Genomic DNA, 23,842 nt, shown 5'->3' on the forward strand with positions numbered 1-23,842 from the left:
CTTTCTGCTTCATGGCATTTCTAACTAATGATAACACAGGTAAATATAAACAAGTGAAAGAATGTTCAAGTGCTCATGGAATCACCAGGTAAACTTGCCCAAGTACACAGGGGCTCCATTGATAGAAGGGGACTGGTGTTGGAGGTCTTGCTCTCCACAGGGGGGAAAATTGTGAGGTTACTGGGCTTTAAGGCATTCTTAAAAGCTATGACCTTGGGTGGCAGTGGTCCTACATCCCTTTCCTTTGACTGGATTCTTCCAGGGCTGGGAGTAATGACTGCTGCTGGTCTGAGAAGACCATGTGCTGAAAAGCCTCTCCATGTACTGTGTCCCTGGAGAGTCACTTGCGAGAAATGACCTGTGCCATGTCTGTCTTTCAGCCACCCCACATCATGCAGCAGTGCTGCTGAGATCATGTCTGTGCTGTTATTCCACGTCATGAGATATAAAGAGGAGGACCCGGAGAACCCAAACAATGACCGATTCATCCTCTCTAAAGTAAGCAAGCCTGGGAGCCCAGAGCCTGCCCAGATGCTCACTTAAACTCACTTTTAAAGCTACCATGTGGCAACGAGGCCTGAAATGGACTCTGTTTATCTTTTTGGTTCTTCTATCTTTGCCTTATGTCATAGTCCATTTGAGGTGCTATAATGAAACACCAAAGATTGGGTGATTTATAGACAATAGAAATTTATCTTTCACAGTTTTGGAGGCTGGAAGTCAAAGATCAAGTCCACCATCATGGTCACATTCTGGTGAGGGGCCATCTACCTGGTCACAGACTTCTGGTTATATCCTCACATGAAGGACCTCTTTTATAAGGACACTAATCCCACTTTTGAAGGTTCTGCTCTAGTGATCCAATCACTGCCCAAAGACCCCCACCTCCTAATATTATCATCTCAGGCATTAGGTTTTCAACATAAGGATTTGGGAGGGGGGACACAAACACTCAGACCATAGCACCTCATAAAGCTCTAAAAGGTGTTCTGGTGAAGAGTGTGTGGTAGGAAGGATGACTTGTGGTGACTGGCCACCCTTCCTTTCCTTTGGTGTGCCCACCTCATACCACCTAGCAGTAAAGCCCCTCTTGGCAGTCATGCTGCTCCCATCCTCTGTCACCTGGATAGAGGTAGGCAACATTAGTGAATCCAACTTTCTGAGCTGGAGGGAAATTGAATTGGATTTGGAGGGACATTCTACCCCTGTCTGCTTTCTTTTCTGTTTCTCTGTAGTTCTGACTTGACACCAATGGGGGACTTTTCTCATTACACTAGGTATAGTATCAGGTACCCCATTACACTGGGGAGCCAAAAAGAAAAGGAATATTAAAAACAAGGTCTATCTAGTAGGAATGTGTAACTCTTCGATGTGCTATCTGAAAGTTTGCTGCATCCTGAGCAAATCATTTAAAATTTAACTGATAGAGCACCATGTACAAACAGAAGCCCCAGATCTGGGCAGCAAAAGTAGTTTAAAAACAAAGTCAGAATGTGGGCTTGGCTGAAGTATCTTGGGTTGTAGTTATGACTCTGTCTTAATGTTTGAAATACAGTCTCAAATGGGGTTTGGCAAAAGGTAAACAAAATGTGTGAGTGTACATAGATTAGGAGATGCTGCAAAAGTGGTACATTAGTAATAGTTGGTGAATCTAAGTGAAGAGAATATGGGACATGATTGTACTAGTCTTAAAATTTTCCTATAAGCTTGAACTTTCTTTACAATAAAAATCAAATAAATACAGGTGTAAAAACAGTATGAGTGCTTAGATCTCTGGTTTAGAAAAAGAAAAAGTGCCTAGACTATCCCATATCCGCTGCTGTCCTATCAAACCATCGGAGTCATTGGCCTTAGAGGAATAAAGAGGCTTTCTGGCGTGCAGTAGCAGCCTGGGCATTGTTCAGTTGCCAAACTTTGTATTCCTCAGATTTAATCAGCAGATAAAATTGAAGAAAGGAGGAATTACACAGAAGTGTAATCCATCTTCGCTTTGGCTGGGAATGGAGTAAATGAACTCCAGTACAAGCAGAGGAACCAGGATCTTTATGATCAGTGCTCCTGCAATGCACGTGTCTAACACAGACAAGCACAACTGCTAAAACCTGGCAGTGTCACTCACTGAGGTGCCTGGATTCCCTTAGAACCCTCAGGGTGCTGAAAGCTTGGGAGAGGAGGCTTACAGTGCCCCCATCCCCCATCCAGGTCTTTGTTTTTGTTTTGTCAGCTCTTTTGTTTTCTCCAGCCAAGCAGGCCTGAAAGGTAACCAAAAGGCCCTTCTGTAAACTTGTTCTTGAGGCACACTTTTTGCTGGAACAAAGATGAGAACATGGAAGAGAAGTATTTCTTTTCTGGGTGTCCATAACTCCTTGTATGCATCTTTATTTTAGCTGTTGGTACCCTCAGTTGTGGCTACCTCCACAGCATAAGGGTTCTTGGAGAAGAGAAAGGAACCCATGTGGTGGCACTTCTGCCATGCCAGCATTGTGTTCTTTCCCTGCCAACCTTCTCAATCAATCCTACAGCCTCCTGTAGGATTGATCTTCAATCATACCCACAAAGTAAAGCTTTCAAGTAGCTTCACTTGCCCCTGTTTTAAAGCCAGGGAGAAAAAGGGTTGGTCTAAGTCAGAGGTGTCAAACTTATTTTCACCAGGGGCTGCATCAGCCTCACGGTTGCCTTCAAAGGGCTGAACGTAATTTCAGCTCCTTGAAGTTAAGGAGTAGTTACATTTATTCAGTCCTAAAATTACATTCAGCCCTTTGAAGGCAACTGTGAGGCTGATGTGGCTGGCCCCAATGAAAATGAATTTGACACCCTTGGTCTAAGTGCACACTGCAGGCTGGGTCCAATGGCATGCAAGACAACTGGGAGCCAGAGCCTGTTACAAGAGTAAGATATAGAAGCCATGAGGAAAAGTATGGGGCTCAAGATGACATCAGGAGAAACTTCAGTGGGACAGTTCTTTGGGAATAGAGATGCAAAATGGAGAGGGAGTCTCTGGGGTCATAGAGCATGTGGAGAAAGCTAGTAGTAGGGTGGATTGGGAATGGAGAGGGACCTGAGACTAAGAAGTACCCTTCCATGGTAGTGACAGCACACACCAACCTCTGCTTCATTGGAGCTGACATTTAAATGCAGAAGGGAGCAGACAAGAAACACAAGTAATAGAGCTGGCATGTCAGATGGGGCTGAGCATCCTGGATCCAATGGAAGTGGAGGGGTAGGGGGGCACTAGTTGAAAAAGATGGTTTAGGAAGGCCTTGCTGTTGCCATTCAAGCAGAATTTTGGAAGGGGTGAGGGAGTCAGCTGTGCACTTGTTTAGGCATGAACACTGAGCACTTGGGGAAGAGATAGCTGCAAGTGCTAAGACCCTCAGGTAGGCATGTGCCCAGTGCATAGTGTGTTCAAGGGGCAGCAAGGAGGCCAGGGCACCCAGAGTGGTGGGAGGGAGAGTAGGAAGTGTGGGGGCACCAGAGTGGACAGGCCAGTGCAAGAACTTGGGTTCTACTTGGCACAAGAGAGCAAGACATTGGTTATTTTTTGGCAGAGAGTAATGCGCACTTAGGTTTTAACAGGCTCCCCTGGCAGTTGTGTTGAGAATGGCTATGGAGGAGCAGGAAGGCCACTACAATGATGGAGGAGAGAGATGTCTGTAGCCAGACTGAGATGGTGGCAATAGGAAGATGAGTAAGTTTGTTGTGTCTTAAGAACCTGTATTCTCCAAAAAGATTGAACATTTGGTGTGTGTATGGCTGGATAAAAGGCCTTATGAAATGGCAAAGTTTTTGCTTAGGTTTTTGCTCTGCTCTTGAGCTCTGTTTAGGCTGCCGCATGGAGGAAAAGCCTCCCAAGCTATGTTCCCAAAGCTTGACATGTTGTGTCAATTACCTAAGGCTTCCCTGTCTTTGTGATCTGTGACTTGGGGGTGCATATGGGTGTAGTGAAGAGGAAGTCACCCCACAGGGTGGAAGGGGCCATTCTGAAGAGTAGCCTGTGCTCGGTGCCAGTAGTTGGCCTGATACTCGACTTCCTATGTGTCCTGCAGCTGCAAGTAGGTTCATTTAAAAGCTTCTCTTACAGCAACTGGCATTTTGTGATATGGCAATCGGATGGTATGGACAAGGACTGGGCGCTGCATGCGGCATGGCATATACTGGCAGGTACTTTGACAAGGCCAGGTAAGTTGCATACCCAGAAACCACTTGACTTTCCCCATACCACCCCCAGCACTTTGGCCCTATTTATGGCTTATTAGTTGGGAAGATAGTGATTATTTGAACGTTCAGATTACCAAATATTCAAGCAGTATAGAAATTGTGTTGCTGGAACCTGTTCTAGAATCTTTGGTTGGGTTCTAAGAGCTGCCTGCAGTATAGAAACCACTTTATTAGGACTCTGTAGTCTTCCCTGAGAAAGATGTCTTCCTGTTCTCCGTGTCTCAGTGAGTTTTACTAGAGAGTGAACAGATGGCACATTTGCCTTTGCATTGGGGACCCCTAAATATTAATAGTCCAAGTTTTCTTTTTTGGAGTGGTTCCACCTTTCTGAAGATAGGAATGCACCCAGCTGCTGCTGAAAAGGGAGCAAGGCGGTGGCAAGGGGCTGGGGGTTGTTGGGCAGGTTGCATTGGTAGTATGCATGTTCTGCTTCTGTGACTCCTCTGCATGCCTGAGTCGAGAACCCCTCACCCAGGTTGGCCCCTCTGGAGGGGCCAAAGTGCTTTATGCTTCCTCTACTGTTCAGACAGCTGCCCTGCTCCATTCCCTGCAAGTCTGTTAACATTTTTCATGTCTTATTATTGCCTCTATTAGTCTCTGTGCTGCATTTTTGTGAGGTCTGGGTTACATTTTATTGGTATAAACGTTTCATGTTTCTGCTGTGGAGGAGTTCACCATTTTCAACAGAACATATGCTCCTGAGGTAGAATGTTTTGACTGTCAGTAAATTTGTAAGATCACAGGTAGGTGGCGGTGCAAGAAACTGTATATGTAAATGCTTGGGTGTTTAAGGGAGCTGCTTTCTTCCCATCTCCTCTTGTTGGTTGTTCAGAGAAGTGGCAGAAGAGCCTAGAAATAGCCTTTACAACTAGAATGAGTAAACTAGCCAAAGGTGAAATCCATTTGTGGGGCCCAAGCTTTTTTTTTACAGTTTATTTATTTTTAGAGAGAGAGAGAGAGGAAGGAAGGAAGGAAGGAAGGAAGGAAGGAAGGAAGCCAGGAAGCCAGGAAGGAAGCCAGGAAGCCAGGAAGCCAGCCCTGGCTGTTGTAGCTCCAGTGGATTGAGCACTGGCCTACAGACCAGAGGATTGCAGTTCAATTCCCAGTCAGGGCACATGCCTGGGTTATAGGCCAGTTCCCAGCGGGGGACACACGAGAGGCAACCATACATTGATATTTCACTCCCTCTCTCCTTCCCCTCCCCTCTAAAGATAAATGAATAAAATCTTAATTTTTTTTTAAAAAGAGGGGGAGAGAAACATTCATGTTTGAGGGAAACATTGATGGGTTACCTCTCACAGGCCCCCCCAACTGGGGACCTGGACGGCAACCCAGGCCTGTACCCTGACTAGGAATGGAACTGGCGACCTTCTGGTTCACAGGCTGACTGATTCAGTCCACTGGGCCACACCAGCCAGGGCAGGTCCAAGCTTTTAAAGCTGTGTTTCCTCAGATGTTGAGTTTGGACAGGATGAACAAGGAAAATAGTCTTAAGAACTTGATCTGAAGTGGCTGCTTCAGTCTGTTCCTTTGTTTCTCTCCATGAAATATATTAGCTTGAGTGGCCATGAAGAGATCTGAGCAGGGTCCTAAACTTCTTTTGACTTCTCCCAGCTACCGGGTGTTCTGCCTCTTGAGAGACAATGAGTCTTGGGAAGGCTCTGTCTGGGAGGCATTGGCCTTTGCTTCCCACTACAATCTGGATAATCTCATAGCCATCTTCGATGTGAACCGCCTGGGCCGCAGTGGCGTCTTGCCCATTGAGAACTGCATAGACATCTATCAGAAGCGCTGCGAAGCCTTTGGGTAACTGTCCTGTTTTTATGTTACACTTTTCTCCCCCATCACCCCCTCTACCTCGTAACCCGGACTTCTGTTCCATTGACAGGTGGAATACTTATGTGGTGGATGGCCGTGACATTGAGACACTGTGTGCGGTATTCTGGCAGGCAACTCAAGTGAGAGACAAGCCCACTGCTGTAATTGCCAAGACCTTCAAGGGCCGGGGCATGCCAAGTAAACAAGTGTTTCTTTCTGCTTGGGTTTATTAAAAACATCTCTCTGCACAGAAGACAGGTCAGGACACTCTGGCTGGCCAAGCAGACAGCTGACTTAGCACACAGTGACTATGCCTGAAATATGTGCTACTCCCAACTTTTATAGATAGTGTGTCTGGTTAGGATAGGAGGGGAAGCCCAGACCCCCAGCAAATGATCAGTGATTTTCTGCCTACACGAGGGAGTGGGTAGGAGGGTAGGTAGTCTTATCAGTTAGAGGACTGGCAGGGAAAGATCTCCACAGGAGTGCAGAGTGAGGAGGTGCTGCTCTGCGCGTGACCAGATACGTAAATAAGGGTGAACACACAGAGGCATACCCATGCTTGTCTGTGCCCAAAGTATCAGGGAAAACACAGGCAACTAGTGAAGTGGTGCTTCCAGGAAAGGTAGCTGTGGAATTGAGGGCCTGGGGAAGGAAGGCATTTTGAAAGTCTTCTTGCAGATTCCAGAACTGACACCTGGAGTTGTTCATCTCAAGTATAAATAGTTGCAACGGGTGTGATTCCTGGTACGTTTTAATATAGATATTTTAGAATAAAACGGTTCTAAGACTTCTCAAAGTACAGTCTTACTCTGGTATCCTGAGTTCAGGAAATGACCACTTGATTGATTTACTTCTGGCAGAAACCTGGGTACCATCCTTGCCCCTCTCCCTTACATGCTCCCCTACCCTGTCCACCATCAATTCTGATTTTTGCCCTTGAAGTATATCTCAAATCTGTTCAGTCTTCTCTCTCTCTCCTACCCAGGCCCCTGCTATCTCTCCCTAACTGCTGTCTCCAAAAGCCAGTCCCCATGGGGCTACTGTGGTGGTCTTTCTACAACACAGGTCTGATCATTCACCTCCCCCACTCCAACCCTTCAGTGTCTTCCCATCTTGCTTTGGACAAAACTCAGAACTCTTTATATCCATGGGATCCTCCATGGTCTGCCCTGCCTATCTCTCCAGCCTCATTTCTCTCACTCTCCCCTCCATTCACCAGCACGTGGACCAGTGGCCCCTTCAAGAGCCTCTGGGCCTTTGTCCAGGCTGTTCTCTAAGAGTACAATACTATCTCAGGCTATGCCAGATTTTTACTCCTGAGTCCTTGGCTGACATCATTTCCATCAGGATGTCACCAGGTGCTCATGAAGTATTTATGGGACGAACATCTTTTATTCCTTTGCAGGCATTGAGGATGCAGAAAGTTGGCATGGAAGGCCAATGCCATCAGAAAGAGCAGATGCAATTATCAAACTAATTGAGAGCCAGATAGAGACCAACAGACAACTTGACCCAAAACCCCCTATTGAAGATTCGCCTGAAGTCAACATCACAAATGTAGAGATGACCTCTCCACCTGCTTACCAAGTTGGTGACAAGGTAAGCAAGGTTTGTTTTCTTCTTTTCTTCCTAAATCCACAGGACTCCCCACTTACTCTGATCTCCACGGATAAATCATTTATTAGATGGTGTAATATTTAAAGGTTATGAGCAATGAAAGACTGGTTTACCTTCTCTTTTACTATCTCTGATTTTTATTATTTGATTTTAAACTTAATTTACATTTAAATTTTTTTTATCAGTCATTTGCTACCTATTAGCGTCCAGTGTTGTAGAGATTTTGCTTGCTTCCTAAACTCAGTTTGTAGTTTGGCAGTCTACTGTGCATGAAACAATTCTGTGTCTGCTCTAAGGATGGGGGGCCTGGTTGGGCTAATCTTTTGAACTTAACTCCCTGGATTACACAAGGAAGCAGGCTAATTCATTGAAGACCAATTCTTCAAAAAAGAAAACACATTAGGCATGAAACCCTGAACATAAAATCTTTTCATTTTTTATCATTTGTATATCTTGCCTTCTTGTATATTACATCAGATGCAAAATAGGTGCGGTCTTCGGGATTTAAGGAAACAAGGTGCTAAGCCTGGGAGGAAAAAAACTTTTTCTGACCTTTATTTTCCTTATTTATTTGGGGACATTCTGAGTGTTGCTTATGTTTTCTTGGCCTGGTAGTATGGGTTTAAAATTCATTGACTACTCAAGAAATTAGAAAACATGAAAAGGCAGAAAAAGGAGTTAATAAGGAAAAAAGCAAATATTAACAAAGGACACTTTGACAACATGTATCAACACTTGAACTGTTCGCACCCTTCAAACTCAGGAATTTGTCCTGCAGAAACATCTGTGCAAGTGTGCAGATATATCTACCAGAATGAATGTCGATTGCATCATTGGTTATGATGATAAAATTGTGAACATGCTATTGTGGACATTTGTATACAAGCTTTATATAGATGTAGTTTTCTCTTGAGTATATACGTAGGAGTAGAGTTGCTTGGTCACATGGTAATTCTATGCTTAACAATTTGAGGAAATGCCAAACCTTGGGGTTTTTTTATTTTATTTATTATTTATTTTTTATTTTTTTAAATATATTTTATTGATTATACCATTACAGTTGTTCTATTCCCCCCCTTCAATCCCCTCCACCTGCACACTCCCTCCCCCACCATTCTCCCCCCTTAGTTTATAACCACGTGTCTCAAGTTCTTTAGATTCTATATTTCCCCCACTATTCTTGCCCTCCCCCCTATCTATTTTCTACCTACCATCTATGCTATTTTCTGTGCCTTCTCTCCCCTTCTCCTCCTCCCACCCCCCTGTTGCTAACCCTCCATGTGTTCTTCATTTCTATGGTTCCACTCCTGATCTAGCTGTCCTCTTGGTTTGCTTTTGTTTTAGGTGTGGTTGTTAATAACTGTGTGTTTGCTGTCCTTTCACTGTTCATATTTTTCATCTTTTTCTTATATAAGTCCCTTTAGCATTTCATATAATAAGGGCTTGGTGCTGATGAACTCCTTGAACTTGACCTTATCTGAGAAGCACTTTATCTGTCCTTCCATTCTAAATGAAAGCTTTGCTGGATAAAGCAATCTTGGCTGTAGGTCTTTGGATTTCATGACTTGGAATACTTCTTTCCAGCCCCTTCTTGCCTGTAAGGTCTCTTTTGAGAAATCCGCTGACAGTCTGATGGGTACTCCTTTGTAGGTGAGTGTCCCCTTATCTCTTGCTGCTTCTAGGATTCTCTCCTTCATTTTAGTCTTGGCTAATGTAATGATGATGTGCTTTGGTGTGTTCCTTCTTGGGTCCAAATTCTTTGGGACTCTCAGCTTCCTGGACTTCCTGGAAGTCTATTTCCTTTGCCAGACTGGGGAAGTTCTCCTTTATTATTTGTTCAAATACGTTTTCCACTCGTGGCTGTTTCTTTCCCCCTTCTGGTACCCCTATAATCCGGATGTTGGAACGTTTAAAGATGTCCTGGAGTTTCCTAAGCCTCTCCTCATTTTTTTGAATTCTCATTTCTTCATTCCTTTCTGGTTGGATGTTTCGTTCTTCCTTCTGGTCCATTCCATTGATTTGAGTCCCAGTTTCCTTTCCATCGCTATTGGTTTCCTGTGCATCTCCCTTCATTTCAATTAGTTTAGCCTTCATATGTTCCTCTAATTTGTGACTATAATCAACCAGTTCTGTGAGCATCCTGATAAATAGTGTCTTAAATTGTGCTTCTGAGAGGCTGGCAATTTCTCGGTCGCTGAGAGTTATTGGCTCTGGGACTTTGAGTTCTTCTTGCACCATCTTTTGGGCTGTTCGTGCTTGTTCCGTAGCAGGATCGGAGCCCTAAAGTGTTCACTAGAGCAGGGCAACTAAGTCGCTGGGTTGTGACGTTTATGTGGGGGCGGGGTCAAAGAGGAACAATTGTGTCCTGCCTGCCGCCTGCTGCCGCGGCCCCCACTGGTGCCGCAGCCACCACTGTCACCAGGCCCACGCGTTTCGTTCCACTGCACGCAAGTGTGCCACCGCCGTCAGCCCTCCACCACTGAGTTTGCCCCCTGGGGCCCGCGTGGTCCGTCTCACTGTGCTCGAATGTGTGACCGAGGTCAGTCTGCCCCACACCCCGACTGGTTCCAGGCTGCCTGAGCGTCTAGGTCGGGGGATCTGTCCTGCCCCACCCAGCTCCGCTGCTGGCTCCGCCTCTCTTACCGTCCCCATTGAACGGTTCGTAGTTGTCGGACTTCCGTATAATTCAATTTTCTGGTCTTTGGGTGTGTCCTTGTTCTCCAAACCTTTGTTGTATTCAAACTTGGCCGTGGGAGAAGGCACAGTGTTTCCACCTATGCCTCCATCTTGGCGGAAGTCCCAAACCGTGTTTTAGTAGAAATAATGTTGTAAAGATGTCAGTTCTCCCCTAAATTCATAAATTCAGCCCAATCTCAAACATATTCTAGTGGAATTCTTTATTTTTGGTATCAGGATTCTGAAGTTCTACGTTTTAATATTTGCAGTGAGTATTATGTTTAATAGTTGAAAAGTTATAGAGGCATTTACATTTTGGTAAGTTTAAATTTTTAAATCAACTACACAAATGGTACAGAAGAATAAATGTATCTTTAAGAAATTGACACAAGTGAGCCAAATATGGATTTAAGATTGGCTAGCAGTCCATTTTTATGACCCTAAAAGATATTATTGGTGAATCACAAATTTGCTTTCTTCATTTAGATAGATGACAATTTGCAATTCTATAAAATTTAACCTTCTGAATCCATTCTAAGAAACTCTACTGTTTGATTCTTCCAGGTAGCTACTCGTAAAGCATGTGGTTTGGCTCTGGCTAAGCTGGGCCACGCAAATGAGAGAGTCGTTGTGCTGGATGGTGACACCAAGAACTCTACCTTCTCCGAGATGTTCAAGAAGGAGCATGCTGAGCGCTTCATTGAGTGTTTTATTGCCGAGCAAAACATGGTATGTGTGCTATAAGTGTCCTTCCTGGGTCTTCTCATTGATTAACAGTGGCTTACTGGACACAGGAAGCCAGCCTACCTTGTGGTTTTCCTTTTCATTTATAAAAGCAAAGGCACTGGATCAAAAATGTCTCCAGGGAAACAGGTAGAGAGTAGCTGGGCAGAGTCTGAGGGGTGGCTTCCAGAACTGCTAGGAGGAGTGTGGTAGATTGCCCAGCACCCTGTCCTGGTAGGCAGCAACTATTCAACCCCAGGGCTCCAGGCCCAAAGCATCCTGAGCTCCCTAGTAGCTCTAGGTGGCCTTGCTCTTTTTGCCCAGCTCACAACCAAGCAATTCTACAACCACACAGAGACCAATAGGTTGAGAGAGCTACAAAGGACTGTGATTTCTTTCTCTCCACTGTACTGCAGGACCTAATATACCCCAGATACTCAAATGGTGTGCTAATTGCAGCCTCAAGAATGCCAGTAGAGCCGTGGTCTTGGATAAAGCTGTTCTGCTTATCTGTGCTTCATCTCTCCCTGGAGTGATGATACTGCAGGGAGCCTCTTTTACTTGTGCACACACTCCCTCACCCCTCTTCTCAAAGAAAGAAAGGAGTTAATTCCAGTAAACACCTTGACTTCTAAAGCTCTGTGCCAGTACAGAGGACAATGTACATTTGTCTTCACACTTCAGAGGCCAAAAACAGCACTGGCTGGAAAACTGTAGGCCAGCAGGTTTCAGGTGACCACCAGAGGTATTTTATTTAGAACAAGTAGTATTCACAATTTTTTAAAAGTAGTTGCTAGCTTTTAAAGGTTAGATTTTATGTAGAATATTAATTTTTGGATTCTCTTGAAGAATGGGAAAATCTGGCAACACTGGGATGGCATTCCCTCAGTCAGCTAGAGCCATTTAGATGGGACGTGTACCCTAACCCTTTTCCCAGCCTGCTCATTCACTCATGGTGCTTCCTGGGCCCTGACAGTGTTGGAATTTCAGGCCCCTGTTCAGTAAAGTAGGTCATCACAATTTTAGGAATATGCACATTTTTCTATGAGTCTTACTAAGCTATTTCCAGTTGGGAAAAATACTATCCATAATTTTCTGAATTAAGCCACCTATCAAGACCTTGCTCCCCAACTCACTGGTGATTCCTTCAGTCATCAGTCATACACTCTATGCCTATTGACAGGTTCTTTTTTTTTAAATAATTTTTTTATTTAATTCTTGTTCAAGTACAGCTTTCTGTCTTATATTCCCAGCCCTGCCCCATGCTCCCCGCCTCCCTCCCATTTCCGCCCCCCACCCTTAGTTATTGTCCAAGTGTCCTTTATACTTGTTCATGGGAGTCCATCCCATTTTCCCCTATGATTCTCTCCCCTCTCCCCTCTGGACCCTGTCAGCCTGTTACGTATTTGAGTGTCATTGGTCATATTTTGCTTGCTTGTTTGTTTTGTTTAGATTCCTGTTAACGGTGATACCATATGGTATTTGTCTTTCACCGCCTGACTTATTTCGCTCAGCATAATGCTTTCCAGTTCCATCCATGATGTTGCAAAGGGTAGTAGTTCCTTCTTCCTTTCTGCAGCATAGAATTCCATTGTGTAAATGTACCATAGTTTTTTGATCCAGTCACTGACCGATGGGCATCTAGGTTGCTTCCAACTCTTGGCTATCATGAATTGTGCTGCTGTGAACATCGGGGTGCATAGGTTCTTTTGGATTGGTGTTTCAGGGTTCTTAGGATATACTCCTAAGAGTGGAATTGCTGGGTCAAAAGGCACGTTCATTTTTAGTTTTCTTAGAAAATTCCATACTGTTCTCCATAGTGGTTGTACCAGTCTGCAATCCCACCAACAGTGAACTAGGGTCCCCTTTTCCCCACAACCTCTCCAGCACTTGTTGTTTGTTTCTTTGTTTATGATAGCCATTCTGACTGGTGTTAAGTGGTATCTCATTGTGGTTTTAATTTGCATCTCTCTGATAGCTAGTGATATCGAGCATCTTTTCATGTGTCTCTGGATCCTCTGTATGTCCTCCTTGGAGAAGTGTCTGTTCAAGTCCTTTGCCCATTTTTTAATTGGGTGCTTGTCTTCTTTGAGTGGAGTCAAGTGAGTTCTTTGTATATTTTGGAAATTAAACCTTTGTCTGAGGTATCATTGGCAAATATGTTTTCCCAAACAGTTGATTCTCTTTTTATCTTGATACTGTTTTCCTTAGCCATGCAGAAGCTTTTAATTTTGATGAGATCCCATTTGTTTATTCTTTCCTTTATATCCCTTGCTCTAGGGGACGTATCAGTAAAAATATTGCTGCGTGGAATATCTGAGATTTTCTTGCCAATGCTCTCCTCTAGGGCTTTAATGGTTTCATGGCTTATATTTAAGTTTTTTATCCACCTTGAATTGATTTTGGTGTATGGTGTAAGTTGGTGCTTGAGTTTCATTTTTTTGCATGTGGCTGTCCAGTTCTCCCAACACCATTTGTTGACAAGGCTGTCTTTACTCCATTTTATGTTACTGCCCCCTTTGACAGGTTCTTAAAGTTGGAGGAAAACTAGTAAAGAAGAAGCCAGCAGGTAGTATCCAGTGCGAAGATTAAACAGATCGCTAGTGAGAGCGTGACCAGCACCAATCAGGGACAGCCTCTTGGAAGAGGTGACATTTCAGCTGAGACTTAAGTGACAAGGAGACAACCATGCATAGATATGGAGTGTGGCATTCCCAGCAGTGGGCACAGCTATCTCTGTAGCAAGCCCAAATTTGAGATGTTTGGGGAACAGAAAAAAGGTCAGAGTGGCAGGAATATGGTGAATACAGAAGGAAATTGCTTTAGAAAGGTCACCAAGGACCAAATCATACGGGGCTTTTGCAGGGCAAGGCCTCATGCCAGTTCCCAGTGGAGGGGGGCAAATGTGGAAGGATGTGACTGAGTCCCAAGACTCAGTCCAGCAGCCTTGGTAAAGTGGTGTGCACCATCCAGCAGGGGCAGGAGCAGCAGCAGCAGCATCCATTGGGGGAGGAGAGTTGTCTGGTGGAATGCTGCTGAGAGGTCAGATGCAATGCAAAGAGGCGTTTGGCACCTTCAGAGTTCCTCACAGGGATGACAGGCTAGCCAAAGGAGGCCAGGGAGGGACAGTGTGAGAAGTTGTAAAGGAGAACATAGATGAAGGGGCAGGCAGTCTCTGGAGGAGATGGAAAAGGTGGAGGTGGGAGGGTGAAGATAGAAGATAGCGGCAAATACTCAAATGGTGAGCGAACCCAAGAGAAAGGGAAAAACTGATTGAGTACAGGAGGGGAGGGGATAATTGCACAGAGATACCCTTGAGAAAATGAGAGAAGATTCAGCATGGTGAGTGGGCCTTAGGTAGATGCACGGCCACCATGTCTCTTAGCAGCACAGTTGGAGAGGCCGGTTGGGGCAGATGGGAGAACCTCCATTGTTCACCTCATTCCTCATGAGGTGTGAGGTGAAGATACTGTGTGAGGGGGCTGGGAGAAAGGTATGCAGAAGGTTTGGGAAGAGGAGAACAGGAAGGAGACCCATGAGGAACTGGGGGGCGGTCATAGGTGTCCCAAGCTTTTCCTTCTTGGATTTGAGGAACCAGGTCAATTCCCCTGATTTCTGGCAGTGTTCAGGGGACACTGGGTTTGCCAGGTTTGAGCTTTCCCTGTGTATGTGCCTGGGGTGGGTGGGGTGAGGCAGGGAGGTGTGCACAGCAGGGTTGTTACCCTGGGAACCATGCAGTATGTCCAGGTGTGTTCTGATTCCCCTTCTTGGTGTTACAGGTGAACGTGGGACTGGGATGCGCCATCCGTGGTCGGACCATTGCTTTTGTTAGCACCTTCGCTGCCTTTTTGACCCGAGCATTTAATCAGATCTGTATGGGAGCCATTTTTGAAAGCAACATCAACATTGTTGGGTCCCACTGCGGGATATCTGTCGGTATGAGTTCTCAATGCCACCCTCTCCATAGCCTTTCTGCTTTACAGAGAAAAATTAGTATCTGAATAGTTGAATCTCCAATGTACATAGGGTTTCATAACGTTTGATTGTTTGTAACCACTTTTTTAAAAACCATATTGTGCTTTACAAGTTCTAGGTACTTTGGGTTACTTTTGACTAAATCTTTTGATATCACTATAAAATGTCCACTTCTGCAGTCATTGAGAAATAATAATCTGTCCTGAGTTCTTCTTACATGTCAAGCCACATACTGGGTATGAGTGGGGCTGTCCCAGCATTACAGAATCCCTTTTCTGCGCTTGGTCATGGGCACAGGAAACTTAGGAACATGGCCTGCAGGACTTTGCCTGGGTAGAGCAGCCTGGTGGGATGGAATAGGAAGCTTTGAGAATCCCGATGCTGGGAGTGAGGCTGAGGAATACATCACTCTCGGGGTATTAACCTGGCAGGACAAGTTGGTGGAAACTGGAAATTGGAAAATCAGGAAGAGGGTTGAAATACAGTGTACATTAGCAGTGGATAGAAAATAAGGGTGAATCTGAAAAGTCTGAAGAAAGAAGTCACGTTGCTGAGAGATGAAGAAGTCTAAAATTGCCTGGGAAACATCAGGGTGTCAGGGTCATGAGTGACAGATATGAGGACTTGGCTACGATGGAGATGACTGATGTGCCTGCGGAACATGGGGGGCAGGAACCCTAGGTAGATGCAACAGCTTACATTTGTTGCTTAGAATGCTGGAGGGGAGGGGAGGGCTAGAAGTGCACAGTTGGGAGTCATCTCTGGGACTCCCTGGGAGAACTACACTAGCAAAGAAGTTTCTGGATGGGCCAGATACAGGGGGGGAGAGGAGAGTAGAGCCCCCGGCATTTCAGGGCTGGCCTGGCAGGGGGCCTAGGAATTGGGGGTCTCTTCCTGAGGGTGGGTGGAGTGAAAATTTCAAAATAATCAGCTAAGAGAGAAGTGGCTCTGGGTCCAACCCAGAGGAGCTAGCTGTTCTGAGGTTGGACAGTTATCCCAGGCAAGGCAGTGAGCACAGTAATAGTCCCCTTCCTAGCTAGAAGACGTAGACTACCATGGTATACATTGGGCTTTCTCTTTTCACACCATTTCTGGCCAGAAACTCTGTTTCCAAACAAACCCTAAGGCCCACAACAGCACCCCAAGGGTGCCTCCAAGGTGTATTATATTCAGCTACCTTGAAGGCCTTAAGAAGTTAGTAAGAGCACTTCAATCTATAAAAACCCTAGTCTCGAGAAAAAAGAGTAGAGAAGGAAGGATAGAGCCTGAGAGGACTTTCATCAGAAGAATGGGGACAGGGACAGATTTTATGGGCCAAATCGGCCACCTGTGCTCAAGGAGAAGAGCATCAAGGCACCTTAGACAGTAGTAGCAGTGACTAAGTGCTAGAGGTTGGCAAAGGTCAAAGGCCAGGGATATGTGGCCTGTGGGCCACATGCTGTCAGTGCAAGGTGACTGAATGTGGCCAAACACAAAATTATAAATTTACGTAAAACTTGTTTCCCACTCATTACTTTTCATCAGTGATTGTGTATTTAATGTGTGGCCCAAGACAACTCTTCTTCCACTGTGGCCCAGAGACACCAAAAGGTTGGGACACTCCTAGTCAAGACCAAAAAGGGACCACCGTTTGCTGATCTGGAAGGTCAATTAGCTGAACTTGGAGCGTCACAGTAGTGTCTCAAGGGAGATAGATGTGTGGCAACTCATTACAAGGCATTATATTGGCATAAGAGTTGGACAGTTTTGTTGGGCTCTGCTACGGTTGTGCCCCTCACCCCCACCTCATGGCAATAGGAGCTGTTGTTTATCGAGCAGGGGACAGGGTCCTAGCTGCTTGGTCTTGCTCACATTTTTGTTGGGCTGTGGCTTTGTTTTCTCAGGTGAAGATGGCGCCTCCCAGATGGCGCTGGAGGATTTGGCCATGTTCCGAACCATTCCCAACTGCACCATTTTCTATCCAAGTGATGCAGTCTCAACCGAGCATGCTGTGTTCTTGGCGGCCAAGACCAAGGTATTTTTAGGGGACACTGGTTCAGACTGAAAATGCTTCTGAGCTCTGCTATTGGTTTGGTACTGATGGCAGGATTTTTCCTTTTTTTTTTTTTTCTGAGCATAAAGGTAATAGATTTGGTCATAGGATTCCTTTGAAAAATACAACTGTTACCCATTAAAGGTAATTTAAGCACATAAAACAACACAGCCTAAGACAAGTAGTGCCGAGGGATGCTGACCACCACCTCATGGGCCCAGATTGGGCAGGGCTCAGCCAGAAGAGGGAGTCTGGGGCTCTGAGGCAGGGCTGAAGGAATTGGCTCCAGCAGTGAGCTATCAGGTGCTGGCCTTAGACATGCCCCATGCCACCACCTTGTGACATCCAGAAAGCTGGAGAGTGGCTGGGGGGACTCCATTGCAAACGAACCCCAGGGTCACTCATCAACAGTGCAGAAGAGCAAGAGTATGGTTTCCGCCCCACTTGTCCCTCCTGAAGTCTCACACAAGGACATCAGGTGAACACAACATAATTCCTGCCCAGGATCCAGCTGCAGGGGCATCTAGAGGATGTAGTCTTCACCTTTCCAGTATCTGCAGCTATCTGTCAGCAAGCTCTCCTCACCACCCAGTCCTGCACCTGGCCAGGCCCCTACATAGGGGACTCTGGACACAGGTGGGGTAGATTGTGTAAGTTTTGTTATAAGCATTTGCAGTATGTTAAAGACATGTTTCTTTGACCTGGTTTTAAGGGCTCACACTCTTGTTCTGTACACTGTATCCTGGAAGTTGCTTTATGCCTGTGCCTACACAGAGTGATCTCATGTGCTGGAGAATTTCATTTCTAGGAAGTTCAAAAAAGGCAAAATAAAGCTGTAGTGACAAATAAGGAGATTTTACCTTGGGTAGGCAGAATGACAGGACAGGCACAAAAGAACTTTCTGGGCAGATGAATGCAATCTGGACTCGGAAATTGGTTATGCAGTGTATACCTTTGTCAGAATTTGTGGAGTGCTCCATTGAGGTAAATCTTACCTCAGTAAACACTGAATAGCCCTGGCTGGTGTGGCTCAGTGGGTTGAGCATTGGCCTGCGAACCATGAGGTCACCAATTTGATTACCAGTCAGGGTACATGCCTGGGTCGCAGGCTAGGTTCCCGGTTGGGGGTGTGTGAAAGGCAGCCAATCTAGGTTTCTCTTGCACATCAATATTTCTCTCCCTCTTTTTCTCCCTTCCTTCTCCTCTCTCTAAAAATAAATGAACAAAATTTTTTAAAAAACACTTCATAGAATTGATTTATAACATGGGAATGAACAGAATTTAAGTTTCTAAATTAATATATTAGTTTATAATGTATGATTTATATATAATATAAATTGAGTACTTCAGACATTCCAGTATTTATTTATACTTCCCTTTATGTGTTCAAGTTGATAGAAATGTATTTACATCTTCTCACTGGGAAAATACCGAGTCATTTTATATTTCAGTGTTCAAGGCATTTCTAAGGTTGAAGCATTATAAGCTATTGTGGGAAAAACTAACTATTTAGCATTGTGTTCTGACCTTTCTATTCAACATGAACCAGTGCTCCTGCCCTGAATTTATGTTATATGGAGACAGGTCAGTATGTAGCTCAGAAAGCTTTTCTAAATCAGTGAATGTGAAATGTGGAAAGCTTGCCACGGAGGGCATCCACCAGGGCCCTGCATAAACTTTTGCCTGGCTCAGTAGTAACCTGACCAGGTGATACCCGACCAGTTTGCCAGTAGTTGTAAGTGCTTATCCCTTGATTCAAAATTTGTGCTTTGTTTTAGTAAAAGGATCTGTTCAGTCCTCCTCTTCTCTCCCCACTGTTTTTTTAAAAGACTTACTAGTTAGAAATTGAGTTTGATTTTCTAATAGTTCTGCTTTTCCTTTACACCCTAGGGGATTTGTTATATTCGTACCAACCGCCCAGAAACCGACGTTATTTATACCCCAGAAGACAGTTTTGAGATTGGACAAGCCAAGGTAAGGGCTTAAGTTCTCCAGTGTCCTCTTATATCATTTCATGTGCAGAGAACTATTTTAAAGCTAGTACTAGGTATCTGCACAATCAAGGCTTTATCTTTTCTTCATTCTAGTTTTTAGAAAAACAGTTGTGACCTTTGCCTGCTTTTCCTCCAGAAGGAACATTCTACCAATATCAGCCAGAACTGAACTTTTCTCCTTTCCAAATGGAGACTCTTGCTATTAAATTTTCAAAGATAAGCAGTACAACTTGAAGGCACTTGAGTTGCTTGGCTATAGCTTATCACAGCTTCAAGCTGAACAGAATAATAGAATCCATTTCAAAGGAATAATAGATCTGTGAAGTTTCGATTTGGCATATTCAGAGCCAGGGAAAAAAGGGAACGTGAACCATCTTGCTGCCAGCCATTGTGTTGCCCTGAGATGAGTTTTGCACATTGAATGTGGCCTCACCTGTAGGTCTTTTGTTAAAAGCATCCTGTGCACTTTTCTCCTGCATTCCCACAAAAGCCCTAGAAGCATGGATTGTTGTAATGCAGCCCTGTATTGCAGACAAGGATCAGAGAAGATGGGCTTTGCTCAGAGTTTACAGTAAGGAACAAGAGATTATACTGCGTAGGAAAATTTTATGCCTTACTCTTATCACATGACTTTTTAGGAAGTCATTAATGCTTTTCTTTTAACAAGTATTTATTTTTAGAGGGGGGAAGGAGAGAAACATTGATGTTCTAGAAAAAAGATCAATTAGTTGACTTCTGCATGCTCCAGCTGGGGATCTAGCTTGCAACTCAGGCATGTGCCCTGACTGGGAACCAGACTGGTGACCTTTTGGTTCGCAGGCCTGCCCTCAATCCACTGAGCCAATACTCTTCTTGAATATGTGAAAGACCAACAGCTGTTCTTGAAGGAGTAATGGGGACATTCTACTTGATTGCTAAAGGCTAGGCTGTTCTAGAATTTATAGTTGTTAGTCCTCAGAATGAGTGCTGAGTGGCTTTAGTACTAGCTAGGTAGCTGGCCAACACTGAATGAAAAGCTGCAGTATTCACCTTCAGGGTTAACCTTAGGTTCTGTGTTCTCTACTCCCACATTTAAACTCAAGGCCATATGTTTGCCTCTGGAGGGTGTGGGGGGTCTTGATGATAGTCATACAGCCCTGACAAAATAAATTTTCAAATGGTAAAGGATATTAAATGTGTAAGATAACATGCATGGCATGGAACAACTCAAGGGCTGAGTTTTGCAAAAGGGGTGTGTGTATGTGTGAGTGAGTGAAAAGGCTAAGAAATTTTCAGAGAATGGGGTGGCTTAGAAGCCCCAAATATCTGTACTATCAGCATTGGTCCTAAAGCTATAGGGAAACCTATACAGATGGCTGAAATGAAGACTAATTCCAGATGCCTTCAGTTGGGGAGCTTTGAAGGAAACCAAATTCTATGAGAAAGGCCAAGGGCACCTATTTTTGCTTGCAGATTAGAGGATGGTTGGGAGTGTGGGTTTAACATCAGATAGGCATGCTTGCTAGTCTCAGCCTTGGGCAAGTTCCTCCTGCGCTGAAATTTGCTTTCCTCCACAGCAGAATGGAGCCACTAATGACGTAGACCTTACGGAGCACTTGGGGCATGCAAGGTGCTTGGCACAGAGCATGTAACAAGTGCCCCCAAATGGTCCCTGTTAGCATGTTCATCAGTGGAGTTCAGTCTGTGTGTTCATCCCAGTGATGTGTCCAAGCCATCCAGAGATGGTGGTGCCTTTCCAGACTCCTCAGTGGGTATGAGTCTCTGCTCTGGCCGTACATAGACCACACAACTCACTTCTGACCCTCTCTGCCTTTCAGATCCAAGTTTGATACCTACCTTCTTTGTTAAAAGGTCATTTTGTACGTATTCTGTAATAACTTAGTAATTTGGCACTGAAACTCTGAAGGAAAGGTACTTGAATTTGTAAAACATACGCAGTGGGGGTTAGTAAAAAAGCATGTCATGTGTTGATTTAGCCTTTTTCATAGTGAATTATTGAGGAGTGAAATTGGTAGGACAGAGAAGAGCAGTGTAGCAGTGTCTTACACTTTGAGACGTGCTCTGACCATAGTAACCACAACATTTTTTGTTTTGTTGTGTGCAATACCAGGTCATTCGCCACAGTGTCAATGACAAGGTCACAGTTATTGGAGCTGGAGTCACTCTGCATGAAGTCCTAGCAGCTGCTGATGACCTTTCCAAAGAAGGTCAGTTTTTTTAAGATTTATTTTTACAGAGTGGAAATGAGGGAGAAAAACATCAATATGTGGTTGCCTCTTGTGCGCCCCCTACTGGTCCCCTACTGGGGACCCTGACTGGGAATCGAACCAGCAACCTTTTGGTTAACAGGCCTGCACTCAATGCACTGAGCTATACCAGTCAGGGAAATTGGGTTTTTTTTCCTGAATGTTGAAGTTCCAGCTGGGGAGAGGTAGTGCTCGGGCTACCTCTTGTGCCCTTATCGGTTTTTTCTAAGTCTGCTTCATATACCAAGCTGGTTATTGCTGTTCTCCAGATATTCCTATCCGTGTCATCGACCTATTTACCATTAAGCCCCTGGATGTTGCCACCATCATCTCCAGTGCAAAATGCACAAATGGCCTAATTATCACAGTGGAGGATCACCACCTGGAAGGTATGTCTTTTTCAAAGTCTGCTTTGGCAGGATGTGTTTGTGTTTTCCTTGATTGGAGGCACCCCGTGCTCCTGGCCATCATTTCAAATTATACCAAATCACTTACCCAACAAACTTTGTTACTGGTTTTTGCAAGTGTGTCGACATAGGAGTCTCTCACCCACCTACACTGGCTCCCTAAGCGTGGGGCTGTTCCCATACGTCCTCAGCACAGTGCACAGTGCCTGGTCCCTGGGTGGCTCAGCGGCAGCACAAAGGAGTGTCTAACTGAGCCTTGGCGTTGTGGGCAGGGAGGGATCATGAAGAGTTTCACAGTTGCTCTTGAGTTTTAAATGGCTAATAGTTTCCATTCCCCCCCCCCCCGCTCCCGAAAATGGGAAGTGTCTTGCAGTCAGAGAACACAGCAAATGCAGAAAAAGTATGTATCAGAGAAAGGAGGCTGGGCAGTGCTTGGCTTGGGACTGTTAGGTGGGGTAGGTAAGGGGCCTCAAGGGCATGCCCAAGATCCACAGAGAGTCCCTGGAAGCACTCCCTGTGCCTCCATGGCTGAGATTTATTACCAGGAAGGGCACCCTGCAGGACCCTCAAGGACAGAGGACACAAGTCAGGGGTGGAGAACCCCAGGCCTCAGGCTTCCTCTCTCCGTCAATCTCATGAGGGGCCTGCCAAATACTCTCCCCTCTTTATCAGTGAAAAATGTGTCACTGAAGACCCAGGGAATCGACCCACCTGAGGCCCAGTACCCCGGGTTTTATTGGGGGCTGGTCACATGGGTCCCCTGTGCCAGGCACATACCAAATGTTTCACTCCCAAAGGAGAGCAGGTGCTCCACGTAAACTGCCCTACTGTGTGCAAACAGTCCAGGCTCAGGGACCACCATTAGCAGTAGGGAGATTGTCACATCGACCCAGGAGACTTGCACTGGCTCACTGCCCATGTGCCTGCCACCTGAGGGGCAACGTTGCAAGTGGCCCTTCTGAAACTAACTGGTCACCTCAGGCCCGCCAGTTGCTCTCTTCTTTACAGTTCATTTGTTGCCTTTAATTGTTTTGGGGTTTCTGACAGCTTTGAGTATCTGAGCTCCACAGTGCCCTGTATCCATGAAGCCCTAGTTGAAAGAGCCCCTATTGTAGGTGGGGCTGTGAGCAATTTGGAAACCTGCAGTTTAGAATGAGAATTCTTCTGGTCAGTCAAGGAGTGACTGTTCCATAAATCAATACTAATGAAAAATCCTCTCTGAGAACCAGCAAATTCAAAGGCCTGTATGTCATGGGGCATTAAGGCTGACTAGCTGCTTCCAAAACAGAGCCTGATATCCCTTGCTTCCCCCAGGTGGCATCGGGGAGGCTGTCTGTGCAGCTGTTTCCATGGACCCTGACATCATGGTTCAATGCCTGGCAGTGCAAGGAGTGCCTCGGAGTGGGAAGTCCAGTGAATTGTTGGAAATGTTTGGAATTAGTGCCGAACACATTATAGCGGCTGTGAAAAGTATTTTAACAAACTAAAATAGCTGTCGACATCAATCTTAAAATGAGTTCTACATTTATGCTTGTCGACAAACCTTCATTTAAATTTATACTGTTTGTTCGTAGTTCTTTTAAAAAGCAAAGCAAATTAACTATCTTCCTGTTAAGCCGTAACTAACTACCAAGTGTAACACTCATCTTTAAGTAATTAAAGTGGGTTTTAGTGACAGAATAGCTAACAAAACAACCACCTAATACCAAGTTTGGTGATGATGAGACTACAGATATCTGGGCTGGGGATTAACATCCGGTAACAGTTTTTCAATGTGTGTATTTTCCTCATAAGTAAAGAAAATGTGAACTGTAACCACCTGGGCTGTGCAGCACTATGGCACCACGCTGCACACTGTCGTCCCAGGTCGGGAATTTAAGTGTTGCCGTCCTACCTGCAGCTTCCTGGGCACGGTGTGACTACGGATGTCCTGGAATTTCATCTCCCCTCTTAGGGTGCATGGAGCAGCAGTGAAAGCTCTTAGAATGTCCTCTGCTGCTCGTGGTGACTAGTCTGTGAAGAGAGGACATAACTAGTTCTAGTCTCCACACTGTACTCTTTTATGAGGCCCCAGAAATGTCTTACTTGCCCAGTGACCACACCAAACTTAGCTCAATTATATTTACTTACTAT

At 45.0% G+C, this 23,842-nt stretch overlaps 1 protein-coding gene across 1 annotated transcript; it reads left to right on the plus strand.

Annotated features, from left to right (window-relative positions):
• The first annotated feature begins 379 nt into the window (after positions 1-379).
• On the plus strand, positions 380-23,842 carry TKTL1 (transketolase like 1). Its single transcript, XM_037056909.1, has 12 exons — positions 380-498; positions 4,082-4,179; positions 5,833-6,024; positions 6,107-6,234; positions 7,445-7,638; positions 10,897-11,061; positions 14,835-14,991; positions 16,914-17,044; positions 18,953-19,036; positions 21,167-21,263; positions 21,572-21,691; positions 23,024-23,842. Exons 1-12 carry the CDS (start codon positions 415-417, stop codon positions 23,194-23,196), a joined length of 1,623 nt encoding a protein of 540 aa, XP_036912804.1. The 5' UTR covers positions 380-414; the 3' UTR covers positions 23,197-23,842.

Source organism: Sturnira hondurensis, unplaced genomic scaffold, assembly GCF_014824575.4.
Source record: "Sturnira hondurensis isolate 20B ecotype Veracruz unplaced genomic scaffold, ASM1482457v3 Scaffold0009229, whole genome shotgun sequence".
Lineage (NCBI taxonomy): Eukaryota > Metazoa > Chordata > Mammalia > Chiroptera > Phyllostomidae > Sturnira > Sturnira hondurensis.